The 16,887-nt window shown below is 37.1% G+C and overlaps 1 protein-coding gene across 19 annotated transcripts in view; it reads left to right on the forward strand.

Annotated features, from left to right (window-relative positions):
• The window catches only part of PARD3 (par-3 family cell polarity regulator), a 464,268-nt gene extending 447,592 nt beyond the window's left edge, over positions 1-16,676 (forward strand). For all 19 annotated transcript variants that reach the window (XM_075082466.1, XM_075082475.1, XM_075082472.1 and 16 more), the window contains 3 exons: positions 2,100-2,220; positions 10,969-11,096; positions 14,578-16,676. In XM_075082466.1, coding sequence (XP_074938567.1) covers positions 2,100-2,220; positions 10,969-11,096; positions 14,578-14,968 — 640 coding nt within the window. In that variant the 3' untranslated portion in view covers positions 14,969-16,676. The remainder of the gene's footprint in view (positions 1-2,099; positions 2,221-10,968; positions 11,097-14,577) is intronic.
• Positions 16,677-16,887: the final 211 nt, after the last annotated feature.

Here is a 16,887-nt window from a genome sequence, read left to right on the forward strand (position 1 = left end):
TGAAACAACCTTACTAAGGAAGGCTGATTAGTTACCCATCATCTTGAGTACTTCAAGGTGTCTACATACAGTCCTTTCCTAGTAATTTTGCACCAAAGTTCAATGGCATTTCTCTTTGAAACATATGTTCTTATACCTGAAATACTAATGCTTAAAGTATTTTGCTACATTTAAGTGCAATTTATCTTACAGAAAGCACTGTCTCTGTAGAAAGTGTTGGACTACTTGTTTGTTAGGTTAACAATACCAGTATTAAAAATCAACAAAACATTTAAATGTATTTTGTATGTCTTGTACTGGATTGTGATGATTACATTTAAAATATGTGGTATAGAGCAATGCATGGGAAAAAAGCAAGTGGTTGTATAGTAAAGCAGGGTAGAATTTTACAATAAATATTAAATTTACATGGCATTAAACTGCAAATTCAGGTAAGCTGTTCCGCAAAATTAAGTTGAATTAAGGAAATAGAATTAGCAACACACCTACAATGAAGTGTAAGTTTTGAAAATCCACAGTGTTTCATTTCCACATGTTCTAAATAAAGCTTTCTTTAACTGTATTTTTAAAAATGGCAATATGCATGTAGAAATTGATGTACCCTATAAATAAAGCATTTCTTAAAGCTCCCATTTGCAAAAAAAAAAAAAAAAAAAAGAAAGAAAGAAAGGAAGCACTTCCCTAAATTCCTTCCTTTTCATTGTCTTTGATTTCAAAGAAAAGAAGAAAAACCCCAAACCTCTTAAAAAATTAGGTTTTGCTAGAACCATGCTAATTTTTCTGTTTGGCCAACCAAGCTCCATTTACTGGCACTGAAAAGAGTGGGAAGTAATGTCTCAAACACCTACAGCCTCCAATCTACTGCACCTACCAGTCCCAAAAGACAAGGAAAACAGTCACAAATGGACTCCAGAATCATCTCTTTTCATACAAGAGAAGACATGGGATATAAATTCACTGTGTCTTATTGTAACCTGTGCCCAAGAACAGAAATCTATGGAATTGTTTTCCGTTGTCTCCCTGCAGATTTCTCTTTTGAAACAAAGTAGTAGCTGACCATTACTCATCAGCTCTTTCGAAATAAACAATTAAATGCAGGGCTTAAGAAGGCCGTAATAAGAGATTAAAATGCTTCTGGTTAGTCTTGATATCACATATTTGTTTGTCAGGCTTCCTGTGATTTCCACATTAACATGTTTGAAATACGGTGGGGGTTGTAAGGGTCAGGTGTGAGCAGCACAGCTGGAAAAACAGCAGCAAGATTAATAAATATCCACTTCCACTCTGCCCCGTGAAATAAGCCATTCCTGTGCATATTTGATGATGGTTTCACAGAAACCTGTGCTATGGAGACGGGATCACCTGGAATAGGTGTTGTGGAAAATTTGATGGTTTTGAAGAATTCAGGGTTCTGGGTGTGATGTTATGTACCGGTACCTCCAGGGCTGAACCCTCCCCAGCCCACCAGCATCCGCAGGGCATCAGCCAACACTGGTCTGCTACCCGAATACATTCCTGCGTACGGCACTGTCAAATGGATTGCTTTTTACTGGCCCCCAAGCCTTTTAATGCTCTCAGACTGATCAGTTTAAAAGACTTGTTAAAAACAGGACTAAGAGATGACAGGCTCTTATTGACTGGGGAAAATAATCAAATTTTATATAGGTAGGGCCTTCAGACTTTGTAATGAATTTGATCTGAATAAAAATCTGAGAGTACTGCAGTTTATTGATCATTCACGTTTATTCAGTAGCAGAGATCATGAGGACTTTTGTCTTAATTTCCCTTTATGTTAAGTCTGACACCAGCCCATGTATTCCTCTTCATTTCTAGGAGTAACGTAGACTGAAAAGATGCCAGCAACTTTTGATGATTTTTAGGAATAGCCTCATTCGTCTTATCCTTACAGCATCTGAATTTTCTTTATAAGCCAAACAGCATTAATCATGTTTAAAAAACTTAAGATCTTTGTACTAAATGCTCGGAAATTATTTTTAAGTCTGTGCTCCTGCACTGTAGTAGCAGTCCCTTGCTAAGAAATTACAGTCACAGATTGCAGTTCCTAAGTATATTGATCACGTCCACCCTCCCTCTTTTAGCAACAGATCAACCCCTAACAACCATGACCGGATACAGCGCCTGAGACAAGAGTTTCAGCAAGCAAAGCAAGATGAGGACGTGGAAGACCGGAGGCGTACTTACAGTTTTGAGCAGCCATGGGTAAGCGTACAGAGTTCATCATATCTGGATAGGTTCCCTAACTCCCACTGTCCCTGGGCTGGTTGGGAGCAAAGCAATAGGGACACAGGGTCCTCTGCCTCCAGACTTCTGCCCTTTCTGTTATCCACATTTTTAGTTCATTGATGTTTATTTCATTTTTAAAATGCCTTCAGCCATCTGCCCTGTGTACGTAGAGCATTATTTGGTCTATGTTTAGACCCTCGACTCTTTGAGTTACTACTTGGAATTTTTTTTACCTCAAAGGCAATAACAATTATTCTGAAATTTTCTAGGAAACCCAGAATAAAATGCATGCTAACAATGAATAATTTAGAGACCACATGTAACCTTGTAAATGGTATTTTCTCTGAAGCAATATTACTGTGATTAGTTCTTTTCCTTAAGAGGAAAAGCTATGTATTTTCACAGTAAAAAAGGAGAGATATGCATAATAGCATGCTTGACAATAGTACTCCTTTGCCACTCATATTAGCCAAGACAGTTCTGTCTCGAGATATATGTCCTAATTGATCATTTAAATCCTGTTCAATTTGATCTAGCGATGTGATACAATTATGTAAATCCACATGCTTTTCTTGCTTAACATAATTGAATGAATCAGTGTTGCTCTATAACCAATTGCCTATCCTAAAATAGGATCCTTTAAATATGGGACAAATATTTTATTGTATTTTTGTTTAAAATTCCACAATAAAGACAGTGAAGAATTTGCTTGCATTCCCCAAAAAGTAGGATCTGTATGATGAAAGCAGTAGAATCTCTCTCAGCTTCCCCCCAAAGTGGGTGTAGGTGATGGGTTATCATTACTTAGCGTTACGATGCACATGAGACCGAGGTCGAAGCAGCTGAAGATCAGAATCTGTGAGTACTAAGTCACTGAGAAGAACCTAGGTAACATCATAATGCATATGACATCTTTGGTTGCCTACTGTGATGACTATAGAATACTTTTTTACTTTTATTGGGTCTTTGTGTCCTTGTCCATCTTAAACTCACCAATTTGAACCTGTGGTATTTTTGGAACAAGGTAAATGTATCCCCAAATCACCTAACACTGCTTAACATACTGTATCAGGATATAAGCCTCTCTTTTCCCATGTTAGGAAACCTCTAACCTTCTCTGAAATTAAATAAATAAAATAACCATTTTTTTTTATGACCAGATGTTTTCGATTTGGTGTGGTGAAGATAATGTGATAGCTCTTCACAGTCATAGTATAGCAGTTTTGGGGTGAAAGGGGGCTGGCTGTAGGAGGTACTTTCCATTATGCATATGAACTGCTGTTTAGTCTCCAAATGAGAGATTTGAGCAGCATTCTTGGGAAAACTGTGTATGAGAAAAACTTGCACTCTTGAAGACTTGGGAACTTAACTACTGAAGGTCACGGGCCAAATTTTTGTATATCTAAATGCCATAGCAACTTCAGACAGGCAACTTGGCTTTTATTATAGTTTGTTGTAATGAGTGAGGAGGGAATTATTTGGATGACAGGCTGATTACCTTAGGAATGGAATAATTTCCTAAATTGTGGGTCAGAACACTGACCTTTTCTTTTTCTCTTATTCAAACAAATGGGATGTCTCTGTTTACTCCCCTTCTATGAATCATGCAAATGAGCTCAAAGTGACTAATTCAACTTAATGTATTAATATTCGTTCTGAAGCTTATTGTAGCTTTTGTAGAAGCTGCTCTGTTGTTAAATACATAGGTGACCAAATGTTTTATTTTAGATATGCACTTCAAAAAAAAATTGGCCCAGAGTATTTCTGAATTATAATATTTTTTTTCCCATCATGTAGTCCAGCCTTTCAAGATCACAACGCTTGGAAAGGATAGAGCGATGATCTCATCCATTTCAGCAGCTCACAGTCATTCAGTGTTAAGGAGCCATAACCCTCTCTCTTAAGGAGTGTGTATTACTTTAACATATTAGTCTAAAATGATGGACTTTGTTAAGACGCCCTCTCAAAACAGATCCAGATGTATCATTAAATAGCAATGACACAAAAAAATGCAAAAGTAGTTTATAATATGTATGCAGGAAGATACTTAGATACATTCATCAATGTCTTTTCAGTCTTCTGCATCTGTAAGCTGTTGGTTACAAACCACAGCAGTGAAAAGTGCACCTGTATGTGGACAGTTGTTGAAAAGTGTGTTTTCACCTGAGGGAGATGGCTTGCACAGCCTACATAAACAAAAGGCTTTACATCCAGAGATGCCTCTGAGCTGCATGACAGCAGCCAGCTCTGACCTGGTTTGGACAGAGAGAAAAAAACCCATTCATGGAGAAGTGTGTGCTATGAGGTGATAAATAGTTTGCATTTCTCATTAACAAGGTGATGGGAGGGTTGAGGATAGGGAACAAAGTGCTGATGTGATGTGGGACTATTGGTTACTTTAAGGAAGTGTAAATGAACACAAAGTTTACACTGTAAGTAATGGATACTGATGGAAATCTGGCAGCTCTGAGGATTTTCAGAGGAGCTCAGTAGCTCAGGAACCCTCTAATATATTATCAAAATAGTCCTGTGAATGTCGCGAACACCAATGCATCCCAGACCATTAATGGCCTTTGACACAGAAGTTTGGTTACATTGTGACAAATACCTCCAGTCTCCTCCATGGGTTGGAAGTAGATCTCCATACTGTGGAGTACTACATCATGCTGGCTCTGAATGATACCCGTGGCAGAGAGACCAGCACCTGACCCCATCCCTTTCTGGGCTGTTCCTGTCAGGGGAAGGTTATTTCTCTGTAGATGAGCCATGCAACAGAGCTGGACTTCTTGCCTGGCTGTGGTAGCCCTGCCAGTAAACAAAATACTTGACTGCCTACGAGTGTTCATACAGCATCAGGCAGCTTAACAGACACAAAAAGCGATAGCGCTGGAATGAGATGACACCGTCTATTAAGCAGCGTAACATTTCTGCTCAAGGCCATTTGAATGACACACTGTTAAGGTTTAATAACCAACTAACTGCCACAACATCAAGGCATCTCTAAACTCCACTAGATCTGCAGTTGAGTCAAAGCTTTATGGAAAAGGTTTTCGCATTTGTTTATTTTAAGATAGCTTTCTCAGGCTTCATAATTTTTTTCTCTTACATGGCTTTTTTATTTTTCGTGTTTCGAAAAACAAGGTACAAGAGGGTTTCAAGGCCAATACCATATGGTAGATGTTACACAGCAAAACCAAAAGAAAAATAACATAAAGTATGATTAATCCATTTTCATCCTGCTGGTGTTAAATCCAGTCAGAGTTTGCAGAAACGTGTATCTGGGCATGTAGAATTGCATGGAATCACAGTATGTGTGCTAATATTTAAGCCCTTGCTGTTGCTATGACATTTTTAAACCAGTGCAGGCTTCTTTTGTGGCTGTTTTTTCTGTTCATTACCAAAGTTGAGTCTCTAGGTTTTGTTCTTTTCTGGGTAGTATTGGGTCTGCTGAGGTTTATCCTTGCTTGCACGAGTCCTGGGGTTTGGGGGATTTAGGTTGTAATTTGCTCCATATCTTGTATTTTTGCCTAGTCACATCTTAATTAACAGATCCCCACCTTCAATAACAACAACACAGCATTATAGCCCTAAATGTCATGGGAGTGAACAATCCAATTAAAAAAAAGAGCATATTAAATACGTCAAAAACACTAAAACTGCTTGCCAGTCCTGCTCGTAGAAGGGCACAGACTGTCAAAATAACCTACAAGGAGGCAGGAGGGACAAAAGTTGGCAGTTTATTTCACCATCTTTAGTAAAAAAAAATCAGGGCTAAAAATAGAAAGTGGCAAATTTCATTAGAAATACATTCTTCTCCAGTCATCACAGATCTATTTGGGTGATAGGAGAAAAAGTTTATATTTGAAACTTTTTCCTGCCACTAGTTTGAATCTACTAATTTATCTGAAACAGAAAATGAAGAGAGAAGATTTTAAAAAGAAATTCAATAACTTTGGTTTGTAAACAAACATATTTGTAGCTCGCAGCAGGCATGCAGTGCATCAAAATACCCTAGGCAGAATTTCAGGGCTGAGTGGTTTGTTTTTACCATACTAAAGATTTTCTTTCTGCGGCTGCTATACACAGAATGGACGTCTTAGTCCCACATCACACTATTCAGCTTCCTACATATGCACCATAGGAAAACACACAAATGGATGGGATTTTCTTATTATATGGGTGTTGAATTAATAGACACACCAGTTGGCAATTTTTAAAAGAAATATTGCTATATGTTCTGTTCACCATAGCAACATAAACAAAAAGAAGAAAGTAAAAATAGTTTTCAAGGACATCTCCCAGAACTATTGAACAATTTTTTTTATCATTCTGAATTTTGATATACACAGTTACTGGCTTGTCTGTCATCTGTGCCAAGTACGTTTACACATAAAGCAGGCAAGGTTATTTAATCTTATCTATTTCTAATTAGTGCTGAACTATAAGAACCAAGGACATTTTGGGGGGCCTTGTGAATACCAGCTTCCCCAGATGAACTTGAAACTTCTTGGTTAAACACAGCTTAATCTGGAAAAAAATGAGCACTTTTATTTTAATATTAAGTAATGGTCTTTTTTAGTAAAATACTAAGGGAATATTGGGAAAATACAAGGGGACTTGTTCCTTTAGTAATCTCCCTATCAACAGTTTCATTATCAGCACAAAGTTATTCTACGAGTCTGAGTAATAATTTCTGCCGGCTTCTCCCTGTGGCAGTGCATTGTGAGATAGGTGTGTCACCTCAGCTGGTGGGTCTTCTGTCACCTGAACTGGTTGGATCTCCCCAAAAATCCAGTGCCCTGGATTGCCCCCGTGATCTCCTCTCTCTAATTCTGTGGCAACTTTGATCTGTGCCAGCCCTGGAGAATCCGTGCTGCCACCATGCTGAGCTACCCTCTGTGGGCAGAAATGCCACTCTGCGGGGAAGGAAACTGTGTGGGCAGCCACTGGTGTAGCTAGGAAAGAGAGGAGGGATCTTTACCCTTAACACATGCTGCCCTTTACTGCTGATAGTGGTCAGTGCAACATGACTCATGGGTACATTTTGCGTAAAATGAAAAAACGTTGTTTGGATAAAGTGAGAAATCTGTAGAAGCTTTTAACTTTGCAGCCCTTGTTTAAAATTAACGTCTCTTTGAGAAGAGAGCCATGCAATTTCATGTATCTTAAAGCACAGTTTTACATGCTGAATATTGTTTAACAATGCTGAATGCAATAACTATCATTGCCACTTAAACGTATTGTGGAAGACAAGAACATGAATTTATTTGTATAGTGCAGCCTTGGTTGTGATTGTGGCCTTGACCACATCCTGATTTAAAAGGTCAGCGCTTGTCACACATCTCATTGCAAACAAGGCCAGAGTTCTTATCAATCTGTACTGTGAAGACTGAGCTGTTGCCAGGTTTGTTGGCTGATTTCAGGTTGTTATAATTGTACTTAGCCTTGTGCTGATATCAGTGTTAAAGTTTCTGTGTTATGTGTATTCCTTATGCATGGTTTTTTGTTGCTGTTGAAAGATGTGAAAATAGTTCGTTTTTTCTTAATTACCTCCATTTTGTGCTAACATAAATGGGGTATGCATGTATATAGATGTGTGTTTGTGTGTATATTTTATATAAATATGTATGTATAAAAGTATACCTCAGGGACTGAGACAAAATTAACTAATTAGCTTTTGAAGAGTAAGTTTACTTATGATATAAATATTTTTGGTTTAAATATTTTAATTGAAAGCATATTGAAAAGTTAAACGACTGTATGGAGATTTGCATTTTTCTGAACAAGTTAAGGATCCGAAAAGGAAAATGTTACGTCTTTATATCGTCATAACTATATATCAAGGGCATTCACTATGGTATCACTGAGGTTTTTAATGAAAAGATTTTAAAGAAAGGCCTTTTCATTAATAAGAAAGTTGAGTGTACCTGTCTGTGTGTATATATGTTATATTATGGAATATGTGATTATGTACAGAGAGAGTATTTTTATGTCTCATTGCCATATTTTTGGATGCTTGAAAGCAGATTTGATTATATGGATAGCATATTGTAGACGTGAACAACATGCAGACAGGACTCTAAAGAAGTAACCTTTTCAGATTAGTTAAGTATTGCAAATCCACTTAATTTAGCAGGGCATACATGCACTCATACCTACAGAAAATCACATAATGGATTTTAGATGTTTGCCTTTAGACCCATCAAATTATAAATGCTGTCCATTAGATGAAATTCTTTGTGAACTGCTGAGGATCCAGACCAGGCTCCTCAGATCCAGTCATTCTGGGCATGCGTTACAGCAAGCAGACAGGCGTGATAGCCCCTGCGTCTAACCATTGGTTCCTTTGTGAATTTAAAAAGAATTATCTCTGAAGCTCCATTTTGATCTTACTCCATTCATGGTCCGTTAGGGCTTTCAAAGCACCTGTCTCTTTAGTAAAGGTTTTTGTGGTAACTTCAGCTCTCTGCAAGTGTGCGTGTACTTGCATTCATGCTTCCTACACAATGCATTTTAGTGTCTTGCGTAAACCTAATAGAGCAGCAGTTCAATTCTAGCTCCACCTGTTTGATGATTTAACCATTCCCTGTGCTGCAAAATCCTTTAATCTGTTACATTTGCAGTGACCTGAAAAAAAGCAAAACTATGTTTTCAAATAAAGAGAAGCAATTCTGATTTTATATCTTTCCTGTGATAACAACTTTCTCACATGTGACATAATGTGGCTTTCCAACTATATGCAAGCCTTCTGACATTGTTAAAGTAGAACCCATGAAATGAGGAGATTAGCTGTAAAATCTTAGTTTAAATATTTTTATTCCTTATGGAGAAGTTGAGATGGGAACTTCTAAGTTTCCCTCTGGTTCTCGGTAGGCTGCTTATAACCACACTGGAGAGAATTCACAAATAAATCTTGTGATTTTCAGGTAATCACTCACTTCCATAAGCTGAGCCCTTCAATAAAATACCAAATGTCAGAAGACTCTCAATAAAGTCAAGAAAGTTAGAAATGTTGACATATGCAATAACTGAAACACTGCTCTGTATGTGTTGCCCTTATTTAATATAGTAGAAAATCTCCATGGGCGTTGTTGGTTTGGACATACATATGTACGGCTTATTCATCTCTAAGAAAATTTCCCACAAGACTGACACATGATTCTGTTTTCTCAAGTTGTTGCTTCATCATACCATTCCTAAAGCATTTTTCATTAGAAATACTGTTTTACTGAGGTTTTTACAGAGTAAATCTATTCAGAAGTAGGCATCGAGGTTGCATTAAGGATTCTCTTAAATGAGTTCTCTGTTGCTTATAGTCAATGCTTTCAAATTCTGATTCTTTTGCACAATAATCTTCTCATAAGGGGAAAGCCAATTGTTCACCAAATTTTATCTATCTGTTAAATTCTGAGCCGAGACTGATGCTCTGTCTGAAGTGTATTGTTGTTGAAAATAAAGTTTCTAAAAGTTGTACACCTGTTTCAAATTTGTTGTGTTTCTGACTACCTGCAGGTACTTGACTATATAGTAAGACAAAGGAGAAGTTTATGTCACAAATGACAATTTTCTAGTTTCTAAAACTTGTCTTCAATATAAGAGGCTCTTGAAAAGCCTTTTATCTTGCAGATATTTGTCAGCCATTAGGATATATTTCTGCTGCAGAAATTATAATGGCAAAAAACAAAAGAGGTGATCATTTTGAGGGAAGGCACAGATAAAAAGGCAGAAAATGCTTAACAAAACCACGTCTGAGACAAGCTGTTTCAGTCCCAGACTCAGCCAAGTGGTTATGCTCCCTGACCTCCCAGTGATTAGACTTACGTGTTTTGAATAGAACTGGTAATTTTAGGAGAGAAAATAATGTTCTGTTTCTTTGTTAGGCGAAACCTTATTACTAAAACAACAAGAAAAACCCATAACATTCCTTGACTTTTGTGGCACCCTATTTTGCAACTTAAAATCACAAAATCTGAAGAGAGTAGTAATATAAAATGAAAAGTGATATCACTAAAAAAGTAAACTTGTCCATAATCCAAAGTTTGAATCCAGCCATTCTGCCAGATCTTGACTGGTAATGCTCTGTATTCCCAGAAAGGCCATCCATTTTCATGCCCTCTTAGGATTGGCCTCAAAGTTTCAAATTATCACCTTGTTAAGATACTATCTAAAATCCTTCTCAGAGATACAGGATTCCCCATTGCCCACAAGAGACTTGCTAAATTTATCTACTTGATAGCATTGAACCAGAAGAAGTTTCCCTGTCTCTCAGAAAAGCAAGCGGTGCATACCTGAACCAACAGCAAAATAGAATGCCTCCACTAAGGTGGAGCATCACTTCAGCATACTGGTAAGGTTCGAAAGAGCTGCTGTGCGCCCTTCTCCCTGAGATCCTCTGTGGGGCATAAAACTTAGCATTATGGTGGCTAGGCTAACTTACAGTGTCTGAAGATCTGTTCCACCAACTTAATTTAATTTTCAGTGTTACCGTAAAAGCACAACCCATTCTGGACCAATATTTTCATGATACATCTCAGAAATGGTAGGTCAGAGAAAGAATCTGTAGCACAGGACATCGTTATGGATCAGAATTTAATGTAATTATTATGAAAGAGCTACTTGAACTACATGTTGAAGCAAATACAACTGTATAATAGCAATTTAAATGATATCCCATTTGTGGGTATTTTTCTGCTTTGTTTAAGACATTCTCATTTACTTTTGTAGCCAAGCACCAAGACATACTCACAGAGTGGCAGACACTCAGTATCAGTAGAGGTTCAAATGCAGCGGCAGCGGCAAGAAGAAAAAGAGAGTTTCCAACAAGCTCAGCGGCAGTACAGCTCATTACCCAGGTATGGTAACTGTCTGAAGCCATTCAGTGTATATGAGCCTGGAGCTAATTTCGTTTGTGCAAGGAAAATGTTGTACTTAGTGGAGACACTTTTGTTTAGCATTGATATAAGGTGGAATGTATTCAGTGTGGAAGAGGCATGAAATTTCTTAAATAAGAGCATGTGGTACCTGTTTATTTTAGGAGAATTACTTCAGAGCTGATTTCAGTGGGATTTGATGACACTCAGTACCCAACAGAATTGAGACATTAAAACAAAGCTATTCTTTGTGGGACACTATCCAGTTTAATTTTCTGCAATTACAAAAGTCTCCTGAGCATGACATGGGTTGCCCCCATTTGACATGTCAGACTGTGTTTTCCGTTGCCTAATTCCGTAGTGGATAGAAATTCTATCTTTGTGATGCTGATACAGAGAAAAAACTTGAAAGCAAAAAAAAAAATCTCAAGACCTCAAACAAGAGAATATGGAACTGAGAAACTCTATGCAAAAAATCAGGGGCCTCCAAGTTTCCAGTATATATTTTTCTTCTAAGTTACTGGGTCATTACCAATGGAATACTGAAAATCAATATACTCTTTGTCTAAAAAAAATCTGTATTTTTAAGGAATCGTATATTTTTTTTAAATTAGCTGTTTAGGCAAAAAGTCTTTTACTTGATATTTAGCTTTAAGAATTATTAGAAGTTTACCCAATTTGTATTGTAAATTAGATAGCTATTATAGTTAAGCATTATGCAAATAGTCTTCACATTTTCAAATATCAGTGGCAATGGTTGAATGGAGAATCCTTTACACTAGAGGTTGGTGTCAATTTCCCTTGATTCTAGTTGTTTCTTCCAATTAGGTTGTATTATTTTTTGTGCCCCATATGGAAGTGGTATGGAAAATATATTTTTGCGACAATGTGTGTTACCAAGTGTATCATAACTCTTTTTTTTTGCAACAAACAGAAGCTTCATAATCAAAGTTATCTAATCATGAACTCATATCCTACCAACATCTTTGAAAATAAAACAGATCTCTCTGATTTTCACATACTATAACACCTTTCAGTGTAGAATTTTTCTGTTAAGTTTGGAAAGTGGGAAAGGAAAATGTAAAGTTACTGTGTTTTCTTAGATTGTTAGCTTGTCACTTTGAAAATCTTTATATTTCCTTTGCTTCTTATCTCTGCCTTCCTTCTGAAGTGACCACACCTATTAATGCTCTATTGTTTTTCCTGAGAAATTCTCTTTCAGTTTTGCTAGCCCCAGCAATGCACAGATTGAGTGGAAGAGCACAGATGCTAGTGTTGCTTTTAAGTTGGGGCGGGTATTTTTAGTTTTGAAACTATGATTCTTAAAACTTGCTTCCCCTGTTCTGCTCAATCACTGGTAGCATTTAAAAGTTGAGAGTCAGTTGTAAAGCAGTTCCAGTAGCAAAAATGAATACCTGTACGGAGAAAAATAATCTACAAGAAATTTGGAAAATTATGCTTTGGGTCATAGAAATGCTTGTTTTTAAAAGAGTGACTGAGAACTTCACTTAATGTGGTTTTCAACATGAGAAATGACTAGCAAGCGAGCAATGCATGTTATTTTGTAAATAATGGTAATTTAATGCCTGAGCACTCTGGGTATTTGAGCTGTGCTGAGAACAGACAGAATTTCAGGACCTTGGGCTAAAGTTGAGTGCTGTAAATACCACAATACTCCTATAACAAGCTGGGACATCCCGTTCTCCAGCTTTACAAACTATTTGTAACTCTGTGACTGATCTTTAAAGAAATCTTACTCTGAACCTTAGGTCCCAAGCTTAATGTTGCAACTATGGCTTTGTAATGATTAAAGTTTGTCCACTGGCTTCATTCTTGAGCTTTGTTGCTTTTCATCTTGATAGTCTCTAGGGCCCTCCTTTTTTTCCCCTTTGTACATTTAAATCATTAGTGCTGAAGGCAAATAAACCCTTAGGTCAATTTTAAAGGATCTTCCCAGAAAGACAGTGAAAGTGGGCCAACTAATATTGAAAAAGTACCAGAAAAGAGTCAGTAAATTAAATCAGTTCAACTAGTCATCCTTTTGTCCCATGTGAAACTGTAAAAGCAATGTTTAACTCCAAGTTAATTTTCTAGTACTTAAAATTTATCTTACTCTAGATCAGAAACCTGACAGTTTCGTAGCCTACAGAGGTTCGTTCAGTTTGCTCTTTTTCCAGGGAGTGATAAAACATGGCTCAGAAACATAATTTCTTTGGCAAAATTGGATATGCGAATACCAAGAACAGCTATAAAAATTTGCATAAGAATTTACATTATGTTGTAATTTATGCTGTAATGATGGACATTCATCCTGAATAACAATTTTTATCCAGAGGTATCAAAATCTATTATGAAACAAGGTAGATGTGGTCATTCCAAGTTCTATGTGAGGAAGGAAGATTGCAAAAACATTAGGTGACTTGTTACTTTTACTAATGGTAGAAAAATTCTCCAGGTCTCCTGTCTCTCCACTGGATATTCATTGAATGAGACCACACTGAGTCATGTGTGTTGACATGAAAAACCAAGCCATATATAAACAACTAAATGATTTTATTATTGATTAATATCTCAATACATTTTGTTTTACTGCCTGACTCTCATACACTAATTTTAATCTCAAAGTGGGTATCTCTTGCTGCAGCACAAAATTGTTTTACTTTATCAACACCAATCTTATTTTAAATTCATAACAGCATCCAGCAGCTTGATAGTAAATTAAAGCTATTTCAAAACCATAATCTGTCCTCAAAATAATGTGATGATTTATTGTGAAAAGAGATAAGAATTTGTAATTCCTATATGTATTTGATTTATTTATTTACCCCATGGAGCCAAAAAATGAGCAAGAAAGGTTTTCTCTGCCTTTTCTTTTATGAAAGCTATAGTGAACTGGGACACAGTCCTGATAGCATGACATTCCTTAGTTCTGGAAATGGGAGGAAGAAACTCTCATCTGTGCAACTACCTGTCAATAATGAGCTTTATCTTCTGACTTGTGCAGTGTTAGAGCAAGTGTTTTAAAGATCTGCCTGTTGCATTTTTAATCAAGTGTGAGTCTAGATTCAATCTTTCATGAGTGACTTTCCTGCGCTGGCTGTTATCTGGTTTCTTAGGAAGCACAGCAATGTGTATAGTCTTTTCTAGCTGCAACTGAATTTCTTAAGCTGCAACTTTTTTCTTAAGAACATGATGGTTTTTTGTAGTGCTGGATGGGTTTTCATGGCGTATTCCTTCTGGAGAGGCCTAGAACTATAGTTCAACTCCATAGGAAATGTTCGACCAACAAAAGAGGCAAGATGCCTCTTTGGGACAGGAGAGAACATGACTTCTGGAGAATACTATAGCTGGGGAAAACCTGATGGCATTGATGAAACACCCTTCTTTCCAGGGTTTGTTGTCAATAACAGTAGAAGGGGAACCAGAACATTTGTCTTAAATGCCTTTTCTATTTTTTTCCCAGGCAAAGCAGAAAAAATGCCAGTTCCATATCTCAAGACTCCTGGGAGCAGAGCTATTCCCCTGGAGAAGGGTTCCAGACTGCGAAGGAAAATCCCAGATATTCCAGCTATCAAGGATCAAGGAATGGCTATATGGGGGGACATGGCTTCAATGCCAGGGTAATGCTAGAAACACAAGAACTGCTCCGTCAAGAACAGAGGCGGAAAGAACAACAATTGAAAAAAAAAACTTCTGAAGGGCCTAGCAACTATGACTCATATAAGAAAATTCAGGACCCTAATTATACCCCTCCTAAAGGTCCTTTCAGGCAAGATGTACCGCCTTCACCATCTCAGGTAGCAAGGCTGAACAGATTGCAAACACCAGAAAAGGGAAGACCATTTTATTCTTGAGGTGAAGAAAATGAAGATCACCTTATCATGCAATAAGGAACATTTTCATATAAAGACTTATATTTTGAAAACTTTTTAAACTAATGGTACTCAGAAATATATCTGTTGTCTGTTTCAGTGCCTTCAAAAATACGGGCAAAGCGTTTGTGGGCCTTATGTCTTTGCCGTTCTGTCTCAAGTGTTGAATTCATGGAAGGATGTTCCACCATTTGACAATCATAGCGGAAGTGAGCAATGCTGCCCCTGCGTGCCGAGTCCCGTAGCCCAGTCCAGTAGTTGTCAATGGCTTATAACTAGGATTTGTTGTAATGTGTTTTACTTTGCAGTGACTTATTACACCAACGTGCAGCTTTGTGGCATAAAATTAATGAATTTGAGGTTGAAGGAGGCATTGACGTGTCTTTTTTTATTTCTCTTGGGTCAGGAGGAGGGTTACATATCACTCTTGAGTGGATAAGGCTTAGCTCTACTCTGGATCGCAGTCACAGTTCTAAGATGTTTTATGGTGGAGTCATTACCAGTCTTTGTTGATCAATATTTAAGTGTCTATATGCTGAAAAACTATCCTTCTCCTATTATGCACATACGCACTCTTTCTCTCTCCCCACTCTGAACTTATTAAAAAAGCCTTTATCCTGACTCATGAGGAGAACAATATTAAGCTTTCAGTTATCCTGAGAATCCTGTTACAATTGCCTTAGAATCTTAATACACAGTCCATTACAAATTAAATAACTGGAGAGAGACTATTTATACAGTCACAGCCAAGGCCTTGATAAGTAAATTTTACTATTTTATTAAAGATGGGAAGTCATGAACAAACAGACAACTGAGTTCTGCTTTGCTTTGCTTCTAAATGAATTTGGTCAAATGACACTTCTGCCTAGGAAGAGAACTAGGGAGGGTATCACTCCATGGCCATCTGATACATGGTTGTCTTTGGGCAAATTTTGGAGGTAACTTAAAGCAAGAGCAGAAAAAGTTTTTCTTTGGATCAAAAAAATGAAAAGAAAACAATTTCTTCTTTTTACAGTTTGTGAAGCTTTGTGGACAATTGCCTTGTGCTTCCTTATACTGTATTGCTGCATCGTGATGCTACATTAAAAATAAACCTTTAAGTATATGAATGAGAGATAAATGGAGACAGTGTGTTACACATCATCCTGAAAACATGTCAGTATCCAAAAATAACTAAAGCAAAAAAGATTTCTCTAGCAGTGAGTAATATTTGAATGTGCATATGGGATATGAGAATTTCTTTTGCAGCAGTTGGTTTTATGTTTGTTGGTCTGAACTTCATGTATTGTAAAAAAAGTAGCTGGGTTGCTGAAGTGCCTGCAAATCCTGATGTGAAAAGGCTTGAGAATGGGTCTCAGCATATCGTGTACAAAAAGGAAACAAAGAAAGCAAGAAAAAAATCATGTATTGCGTGATTTAAAAAAAACGCCTATTTTTTTTTACTGGCACATTTTATTTTTGCGCCAACTTGTTTCTAGAATATATGTGAAATATCAGCACACATATCTGTGTCTTTTATGCCTGTACGTTAATGGTTTTTGTTGTTAATAATGTACGCCATGTTTAAAAGTTGTTACTAGTGTAAGCACAGTGACATTGGATGACGATAGCTCTTTTACGCAGAATTTAAAAAACTGTGTAAAATGGCTTTCCGTGTACATATGAAATTTAGAATAAAAGACTGTTTCCATCCTCGTCTTGATATTGCCTGTAGACCCTCTTGAGAACTGCTGCAGACATTGAGTTTAAAAAATATTTAACAGATGTTATTTTATCCTATTCCTAATGGTTAGCGTGTGTCTTTCTCTGAGCGCTTATAAACATAGGGGGAAGAAAAAAAAAGGGAAAGATTTACAGCCCCACTGGACACCTGAAGACTATGCTCAGAGGGAAAAAACACT

Source organism: Phalacrocorax aristotelis, chromosome 2, assembly GCF_949628215.1.
Source record: "Phalacrocorax aristotelis chromosome 2, bGulAri2.1, whole genome shotgun sequence".
In the NCBI taxonomy this organism is placed as follows: domain Eukaryota; kingdom Metazoa; phylum Chordata; class Aves; order Suliformes; family Phalacrocoracidae; genus Phalacrocorax; species Phalacrocorax aristotelis.